The sequence below is a fragment of the Primulina huaijiensis genome, chromosome 14 (assembly GCF_012295235.1).
Source record: "Primulina huaijiensis isolate GDHJ02 chromosome 14, ASM1229523v2, whole genome shotgun sequence".
Classification (NCBI taxonomy): domain Eukaryota; kingdom Viridiplantae; phylum Streptophyta; class Magnoliopsida; order Lamiales; family Gesneriaceae; genus Primulina; species Primulina huaijiensis.
This window is the reverse complement of record NC_133319.1, coordinates 18148335-18158329: the sequence shown is the minus strand read 5'-3', so window position 1 is coordinate 18158329 and position 9995 is coordinate 18148335. Positions and strand designations below refer to the sequence as shown.

Here is a 9995-nt window from a genome sequence, read left to right as displayed (position 1 = left end):
TTTAGAGTTTTTAAAAATAAAATCTGAATATCACTTTATTTTTTTAAACTTTACAAAATTTATATAAAATATATAAAAATTTAAATTGAATATAACTTCCAATCGAAGCGCATTCGAGTCTCGAAAGGAGTAGGGATTATTCAATTATTACTAGTTATTATGCACACACGATGCGTGTGTTTACAATATTTTTTATTATTATCGATGGACTAAAGTGAAATTTGACAAATTATGGAAAGATTAAATTGATATTTGAATTGTTGAAATAAAAATAAATAAAAAAATACGTGTTGAAATTAAAAAAATAAAAAATAAAAAACAAAAATATAATATTAATATCTTATAAGAGTAAAATTGAAAAAAAAATTGATGTCATCTCTATCACATTTAATATAATATAATAGTATAGATTACGAGCCAATAAAGAATCCGATTGCTTCCCGAGAGGGCTCCATTCCCCATTGGTTCATAAAAAATCATGAAAATTGTATATTTTATGGAAGAATAAAGCGAAGACGAAGAGGCATACTCCATATAGAACGCATATATGCACATGGTCATTCTTTGTGTAGGCTAGATATCTACCGAAAATGGGGAAATTGACGTTGAGACGGAGGAAGAAGTCTGCTCTGCCGCCGACGGCTGATGTGGCGAGGAATTCGATGATGGCGGCGGCGGCGGCGAACAAGGCGGTGGTGAAGAAGAAGGCTGCAGGTGCACGCCTGTGGATGAGAATGGATCGTTGGGGACAATCGGAGCTCATTGAATGTGATAAGAGCGTGATAATTAAAAGGGCTTCGATTCCCGCGAGGGATTTAAGGATTCTTGGGCCCATATTCTCTCATTCCTCCAGCATCCTCGGTAAAGCTCCCAGATTTTGTTACAGATGTTTAGTTTTGTTTGTTTGTACCTGTTTCTGGTGGGCCCCTGTAGGGAAGCATTATTTTCTGAGGTTTTTGGGTGCTGTGGTTGTTTTCAGGTGTTTGCCTGCGGGTTTGTTTGTAAATGTTTCTTATTAATCTGGTAATGCTGTGATTTGGCGTTTTTATGCTTTCTTTTTCCTCGTAATTACGGATGAATTTGATGACTTGATATTACTATTTTATTTTGTATGATGAATATCTGTTTTCCACCCTTGAATAATTTCCATCAAGAGGCTAATTACTGGTTGCCTGAGCTTTTTATTTCTACTTTTGGAGCAAATAAGTCAGTAAGAATTGTGTTTTAAATGTTTTCAGAGATATCCTACTGGTTAACATTTTTATTCTGTGGTGGAAATGTATAGGGGCAGGAACCCGAAAGCGAGAGTCCGGGTAGAAAATATTGTTATATAATGAGTGATCCGCAACAGTTTGATTTTATGGCCAACTTTGAATTGATGTTCTTTTCTATATTGAACTTGGTGATGGTTGACTGTAGTCCAGGCATGATTTCATGCTGACTGCTGAAGGTTGCATTTGGTCTCTTATAAAAAGGGTCAAGGTTTTTGTCAGAGGATGCATTATTTTGGTATTAAGCAGTTCTTCTGCATCATGATGTCGTGGTGTTCATTTAATGTATTTCAGTGCTTAACCATAAATCATTTAATTATCAAGGTATACATTTTGTTTCCTTCTGAATTTTGTAACCTCGTAGATGCTAATCTGGTTCCACTCATGAATAGTTGTAGCCAATCATTGAGTCTCATTTTGGTCCTGCATCAGAAGTCTTCATTTGATTATCAATCGGGCCTCTTGTTGGCAAGAATATATGTTTAATGGATATTTTTGCACTAACAGTATGTATTATGGAAGAATGACAAGGTTTGTTCTAATTTCTTTTGCAGCTAGGGAGAAAGCCATGATTGTAAACTTGGAATATATAAGAGCAATAGTTACTGCTGAAGAAGTATTATTGCTTGATCCTCTTCGGCAGGAGGTTCTTCCATTTGTTGATCAGCTGAGGCGACAATTACCACATAAAATCCCTTCTGAGCATGTGGCAGGCCAAATGATCTCTCCATATAACGAATTCCAATCTCCCACAACCGGACAGTGGTTAGCTGTTCCTGAAGCCGCGGGAGGTTTGCAAGATGAACTTCCTTTCGAGTTCCAGGTTTTGGAAATAGCATTAGAGGTTGTTTGTACATATTTGGACTCCAGTGTGGCAGAACTTGAGAGAGATGCTTACCCTGCTTTGGATGATCTGGCTATACACGTGAGCACTAAGAATCTTGAACATGTGCGGAGTCTCAAAAGCAACCTCACTCGATTACTTGCACGTGTACAAAAGGTACAAATATCTTCTTACTTTTTTTCTTGTTATTTAATCAAGAATGTAGGAGATCATTTGAATCATAGCTGTTGCTACATATTCTATGTGGGACTTTGGTTGGAGATGCCAAACCTTTTCATGTATGTGTGATAGAAGGCAGCTCATGCTAAGGATGTTATTTTATGTCGTTCGTCTACCTGTTTTTTCGGTTTTTTTTTGGGTCGAGTAATTTTTTCTTTTTCCTTTTGTTCTTACATCCTGTTTACGTGCATCTATCCTTGAAACGGCGCTTAACATCATTAAAGTTTCAATATATTGCTCAGTACTTATCAGTATGGGATTGCTCAAGACACTTGTGCAATTAGATAACGATATAAATTCTCCTGATTATATGCAAGATCGGTTCGGTCTTTGAGGAATGCTATTTGGCTTTTGGAAATAATTTTGTGACGTTTCCTTTGCCTGGCTTGAAGAAATAACTTATAATGACACCTGATATTTTTTCTCATTTATTTGCTTTGTGCTATCATCACACCTTTTCTTTATCTATGCCGTTAATCCATCTTGTTTTGGAAAGTGATTAGTCTGTGGTTTTATCTCTTTCTGTTTGCATCTTCATATGCCAGTAGGATTGTTGGTGCTTGGTTTATAATCTCCGACTTAATATAATCTCATAAACTGGTCTACGAGCCAAAGAAGTTTATATTCTCGGTGTCAATAATTTACCGAGGTTACTTTGTAAATTAACTTTTTAACACTTTGAAGGATATTGTCCAGGGGGGCTATGGTTTCTTTTTCTATTAAGGATTATTCTTAAGACTAATTCTTGTCTAGTGTCAAACACATGTTGACATGTTTAAACTGTGGACATTTTGTGAGTTGTTGGAGTTGCAATAGTGTGCAAGAAGAAAAAGCTGAGCACACTGTCAAGCACTTTTCTGGAAGTAATTGGTGTTCTCGCAGATTTTATGAAGTTTTTATCAGAAGAAAAATAGCATGAAAAATTTGTTAAAATCATGTGGATTCTAGGCTTTTTTTAACATCTTAGTCGTATCCATAGTTATTTGGGGCGCAAGGCGCACTAAAGCGCTAGGGTGCCTTGGAGCCTGAGGCGCGAGGCGAAGCGTACGCTTTATCGAAGTAAAACGCATTTGAAAATCAAAAAATTCTAGTTCATTCATAATTCTGATAATAATGTATTAAAAAAATAAAATACAAACCAACTCCAAATGATATTACAGATTACTTCAGTAAATTCAATTGGACAGCAAACATGAAAAAAAAGGTTTAGACTTTAGAGTATTTGGCTTATCTACTCACAACCGGCAGCGATCAGGACATCAGGTGTGGGGTTCATAATCATTTACTGGGAAGGATTTGAATAAGGCTATGACATTAAAAGTGTGGATAGCATATGTTTGCTCAAATGACATTCCATGGTATCCATATCCGTTGAAAAACTGAAACAAGAAAGCAAAAAATAAATATGAACACATCTAGTGAAGGCTCTCATAACTGCAATAAAAAGGTTTAGACTTTAGAGTATTTGGCTTATCTAGGGAGAAAAATGCACACATGCAGGGCTTTTTAGAAAATAAAATAGGGATTCTGTTTGTTATTGGGCTTAAAACTTATTGGGCTTTAATTATACGTATAGAATCGTACCATAAATGGCTTTATTGGTACGAGCGCACAAGCGCGCGCCTTTCAGCAGAGGCCCAGGCGCGCGCTTGATTAATGTATTGCGCCTGGGTTATCACCCGGGCGCAAAAGGTGCGCCTGTCGCCTAGGCGCAGCCAGGCGCTCGCCTTTTATAACTATGGTCGTATCCTGATATTTGGTGCGGTATTGCATTATAGTTTCTCTCTTGATTTCTCTCTCCAAACATTATTATTTTTATCGTATTAAAATTGAACTAACATGTCTGTGACAGGTGAGAGATGAAATCGAACATCTTTTAGATGACAATGAAGACATGGCTCAACTGTACTTAACACGGAAGTGGACACAGAATCAACAATCTGAGGCAATGGCTGGAGCTATGGCACTAAATGGTGTTGTTCCTGCAGCACATCATCTCGGTCGGCTCAGCTTTACAAGAAGTGGTAGTTTGGTGAGCAACTATCAAAATGACCATGATGTGGAGGACCTAGAAATGTTGCTTGAAGCTTACTTCACACAACTGGATGGCACCCGAAACAAGATTCTCTCTGTCAGTATTTTCTTCTCATTATTAGTGTAACAATCCCCTTTTCATTTTCTGGATTTATATCGATGTTATTTTCTTCTCAGTGACGTCCTTCTCATGTCCTTGACTGTTACTCGATTGACATTCTTGTCTTTCGTGTATATTAAACCTGCAGGTACGTGAGTATATTGATGACACGGAGGACTACGTTAACATCCAACTCGATAACCAAAGAAATGAACTCATTCAACTGCAGTTAACATTGACAATTGCTTCATTTGCCATAGCTGTGGAAACTCTTCTTGCTGGGATATTTGGTATGAATATTCCTTGCACATTGTACAACACGAATGGGATATTTGGTCGTGTTGTTGGATCCATGTCAGCTGCTTGCATAGTGCTATTTTTTCTTGTTTTGTGGTATGCCAGATGGAAGAAGCTTATTGGGAATTGAACTGTATAAATACGTCGATTCCATCCGAGACAGCGAAAACAAGTATATTATGACGTTCTTGATCTTTTGTTTTTCTTTTCTTGGGGTGAGCACTTTCTGTTGTCGCTAAACATTTAGTTACTTGAGAGGTAGTAATTTAAAATGGACCCAAAAAAATTTGAATATGAAGTTTCAAAACCTGGTCTTTTCACTTTTTTTAATCTGAATCGACGCCCTATCTCAACATGCATCGATTCCATCTCAAAAAACTACTTGGTCAGATTTTGAAATACGTCACATTAAAAAATGAACTGAAGTAAAATTCGAAATCATGGAATTAAAAAATACCCGAATAGACTCAAAGATTGAAACTATTTGATTTTAAATCCTTCGATTCAGACGCACCTTATTAGATATATAAGACACATGATAGGGCTGATTTGAAGTCAATAACATTTTGCATATCCTCTGAAACCAGTGTCCAATTAGACATATACAACAAAATTCAACCATGGTCGCCAGACATGTATTTTTCAAAAGAAAGAAAAAATCAAGCAAGAGCAACTTCAATGCATACCCCACAGTTATGATCAATGTCTGAATAATATATCACATTTACAAGGTTTCCCACGGACAACAATGCAGACAAAATAGAGTAATCTTGTTGCAGTGACCATCATCAACCCACATCTACCCCACTCGACTTCTAATAACTTCATGTGCCGCAATCTTATGACGATAGGTTCCAAGTATCCGTAACATATTTTGGTATGATGCTATTTCACTCGATCTCACTATACTCAATAACTCACCTCCTCGACAGATCCCCAGCCAGTATCTAAATATACATAGTAGAAAGAAACCGACTACATAATAGAGAATCCAGTAGATATTAAAGAAGCATAGCTGTTTAATAAATATTTCAAGTAGTTTAAGCATGCCTACGCCTCTTGACACTGTCCTCATGAAATGACTCCCAATGTTTGTGATCGAGGACACTGATATCATCAAGCTCTGCGATAGCAAGTAAATACTGGGTCAGCTTCACCAATTCCTGATCGGTGCTCCTATTTGCATGGGCTTTTCTGAATGGTTTAATGGTCAAACCATTTTGTGGGTTCATCACGAAGTTCCTTCGTAAGTCATCAAACATTATGGTATTCTTGGCACCGTAAAACTGCAGGCATATCATGGTATATGTTAAATCAGGTTTACTTGAAAAAAGATTACTTTTTGAAAAAAAAAATCTTATTGAGACAGTGGTATTAGAAAATCCATTCCATTTAACCTCCGAGCAGTGGTAAAGCTTTTAGATTTTCAAATATGCTTCCCTGGATTGGCAAAAACACAATCTCTTTAGTTGATTCTTTAACTTGTTCAAGAGTTCTTACTATTAATATCTGCAAGTGCTTTGACATATCTATACACTAGCTAAAATGGGGGGCATGGCATATAACAAGTGCAGATGATAAGAGAATGTCTTCCAGAGTTTTTGCAGGAAAGACTGACATTTCAAAATGCAGTTTCACATTTCAACAAAAAATAAATATTATAACAAAAGCCAAACATGTGATGGACGAACTTTCAGAACTTTGTCCAAAATTCATGATTGAAATGTACAGATGGCGGATGCAGAGGGACTTCACAAAAGAACGTCAGTGACTAAGACTAGTAAATTTCCCTACTTGTACGCAAATTCACATCCTCCCACAGGAGATTTATTATTCTAGTGACGGGAATAAATGATGCAACAACAAAAATGTGGTCTTCAGGAGTCTCACTAGTCACCGACATTACATAATAATAATACTTTTCTTGTGGAGAAACCAACACATAAACGATAAAAATAAGAAAGATATGAAGTCTGACCTCGGGAAATTTAGCCCAAATCAAACCAAGTGGTTTGCAGTCAAAGACCCCTCGAGTATCTGATTGAACAGTTATCATCGCCATATGATCAAGAAGGGCTGTAATTTTATAATTTGGATTGTTCAGTACACCAAGCTCTCCCATCTTCAGTTCAACCCACTTCATGCTGCAGAAATGAAATATATCCATATTCTATAATCAAACATCTGCGGATATACGTAAATCCACACAACACTAGTTGGTGCCGATGAATATGATGAACAAATTCATCATATAAAACCCCTCAAAAGAAAGAACATAGAATAATGAAGAGGAAGCAAACAGTGACCTGGTTGCAGACCATATCATGATATCATATTCTGCATAGACGGCCGAGAGAAATTCATGAAGATCTGCGTAAAATGTAGAACGATGAACATAGCAGAAAAGGAAAACAAAAGAGCTTTTGTCAAGAAACACTTACAAGGCCGCATTAGTTCTAAAGGATTCTCTGCAGTAGACCGGTGATCAAAGAGGGTATAGTCAATATCCAGAACGAGCAGTTTTTTACCTTGACGGCAGGGATTTCGGACTTCGATCTAGCATGAAGAGCCAAGGACATAAAGATCATCTAGAGATGAAAAGCCTATTTTTTCCTACTAATAAGCAACACTGTAGTTCAAAATACTATAGTTACCCTACAAACAATCAGGACATATAACATAATAATCTCATTATACAGATGAATCAAAGAAAAGGAGGATAGAGAGTAACTTACTCTGAATTGCTCAATACGACGTCTCAGTTTCTGTTTATTGACTTCTTTATCTTTAATGTCCACGGCTTCATCTTGCCCAAGTTCAAAATCATCTATAATCTCTGGAGACTCCACAGGATCCACAATAATATCATCTTCAACAGTACTGCAAATCGAATTAAAACGATATAAAATTCAAATATACAACAAGTCATAAACCTCCAAATCTAGAGTTATTGGATATTTCTGCACAGCCATGTTAACTGCACTGTTCGAGTTAAAATGGATAGAATAACTAACAGGACCCAAACACTATTTTAGGTACAAAATATAAAGATAATGAAACAGCTTAAAGTTCGTGTTTATTGAATGCAGAAGGTGCAAGCATGAAGAAATGACTGAAAGAGGCACCAAAACGGTTAGTCATAAAGGTACGATGACAACAATATAGACATAAGACACACATCCTTATGTTAAGATCACCTAACTTAGTTTCCTATCAAAAAAAAGATCACCTAACAAAAAAAAACTGAGGTGTTACGTTTCATCCGTTAAAAAGGTTAAATAACAGTTCAAACCATTACCGCCTATTGAAAGTTTATTGATAAACATAATTTAATCAGAGGATAGAGTAAGGAAAAAAAAATGAAATGTTTATTACAAGTTTAACTCTTTTTCCGGTTTCTGGTGTCCACACAAACAGTAAATGTTTATGGCTTGTCCAATTGCTAAACAATAAAGTTGCTAAGACCCTAGCTGGATCTTACCGAAAGTTCCTAATCATCCTCCCCGTGATTTGGTAAACTGAAACCCGCCACCAATCAATTTCTTTACCAGTTTCCACCTTTATATTCATCCAAAAGTATCCTAAAATCCATTTTAGAACCTATTCTGAACCAAACTTTGGAGGAAAGGCATAAATGAAGTACCTTTTCACAAACATAACAATATATTCAGTAAAATTTGCAAACATTTCTCAGAAGAACCTAATTTCATTTATACGGGAAAAAAAGAAACAATCATAGGACAAAACATCCTTCTCTCCGGACATATATCTGCAACCAACTTGAATTCCTAGTTACAATACAGATAAAATCTACTGACTTAAGCTAAAATGAATTAACTTTGAATGCATACCCCATCATGGTCATTTTGACGGAAGCTTTAAGAGGAATTTGCGATAGAAGCAGAGAATCATCGGCGAGCTTGGAGCCTACTTTAGGGTACAGAAGTTTCTGGCGTTTGGGTAGCACATTGGTGACCTCGCATATCCGGCGCTTGAGTTCCCCCACCGTGTCGTCGCCGCAAACTCTGACGGTGTACTCTTTTCCGCTCCATTTCACAGAAAGAGTCAGCTCCTCCTCCGTCAAAGCCGAAGCCGCCACCGCGGCGGACGACGACGCCGTTTCAGTTGCCATCAGCGAGCGGGTCCGCTAATGGATACGAAGATTTTGTGGTTTGGATCCGACCCAATATGCTCAATTAAGGTTAAGGGTAAATTGCCTTAATAGCCAAACTTCAATTCAATTCACCCCCCTGTATTAATTTTGTTTTAGTTCTCTCCCCCCATCTACCTTCAAATTACTAATATACCCTTATGTTTCCGTAAAATCTCTTCCCATATTTTATCAAAAAATATAAACCGAATTTCTTATTAAATTTATTAACATTATCATTTTTATAATTGTTAATTATTCATTTAATAGTGAAAATATATCTTTATATTAATAATATATATATCTTATTATCAAATATTTTTATTTCTTATTACTTATTAGTAGTTAGTACTCTTATCATGTTTAATACTAATATTTTTATTGTTTATTATTACTATTAAGAATAATTATTATTCGATAACATAGTATTAAATATCTAATCAATAAAAAAAACTCAACTATTATAGTAAAAACATATATTAAAGTTATATAAGATTATTTAAAATGATATAGTTTTAATATGTTTTCATAAAATCAAATCGGTATATATTGTCACCCCTAATGCAAACCTAAAATAAACTATATAGATGAAAGTAGTATAAGTATAAAATTCAATATTCGACAGTTAATATATAAAGAGTAGGTCTCTTGTGAGACGGTCTCACGAATTTTTATCTGTGAGACGGGTCAACCCTACCGATATTCACAATAAAAAGTAATACTCTTAAGTCTTAGCATAAAAAGTAGTATTTTTTCATGAATGACCCAAATAAGATATATGTCTCACAAAATACGATCCGTGAGACCGTCTCACACAAGTTTTTGCCATATATAAAATACTTATGTTACATTTCGATCAATTTGAATTCTATCGAAATATTTGATAAAATGCATAAAATAGTGAGATAAAAGTTTGAAATAAATTACAAAATTTTCCTACTTGGCATGTAAATTTAGAACATGATTTCAGATTATGGTTTGGACTGAATCAAACATTTTATTTATGGGGTTTTTTTTTTTTTTTTTGGCCGAAGTAAGCTTTTGGTATCTACTTTAAAACAAAGCTTAATCTCTTAACGA

General features: G+C 35.7%; 2 protein-coding genes across 2 annotated transcripts; one reads left to right on the top strand and one right to left on the bottom strand.

Moving 5' to 3' along the window:
• Positions 1 to 423: 423 nt before the first annotated feature.
• On the top strand, positions 424 to 4968 carry LOC140957538 (magnesium transporter MRS2-4). Its single transcript, XM_073414851.1, has 4 exons — positions 424 to 861; positions 1826 to 2271; positions 4187 to 4465; positions 4617 to 4968. The coding sequence occupies exons 1-4, from the start codon at positions 591 to 593 to the stop codon at positions 4893 to 4895; spliced, it is 1275 nt and encodes a 424-aa protein (XP_073270952.1). The 5' UTR covers positions 424 to 590; the 3' UTR covers positions 4896 to 4968.
• Positions 4969 to 5439: 471 nt separating this feature from the next.
• LOC140957831 (ubiquitin-like domain-containing CTD phosphatase) lies at positions 5440 to 8985 on the bottom strand. The gene is made up of 6 exons (XM_073415226.1): positions 8617 to 8985; positions 7501 to 7645; positions 7207 to 7321; positions 7072 to 7135; positions 6744 to 6909; positions 5440 to 6051 (listed from the first exon to the last, which is right to left on the bottom strand). The coding sequence occupies exons 1-6, from the start codon at positions 8895 to 8897 to the stop codon at positions 5806 to 5808; spliced, it is 1017 nt and encodes a 338-aa protein (XP_073271327.1). The 5' UTR covers positions 8898 to 8985; the 3' UTR covers positions 5440 to 5805.
• Between the last annotated feature and the right edge of the window lie 1010 nt (positions 8986 to 9995).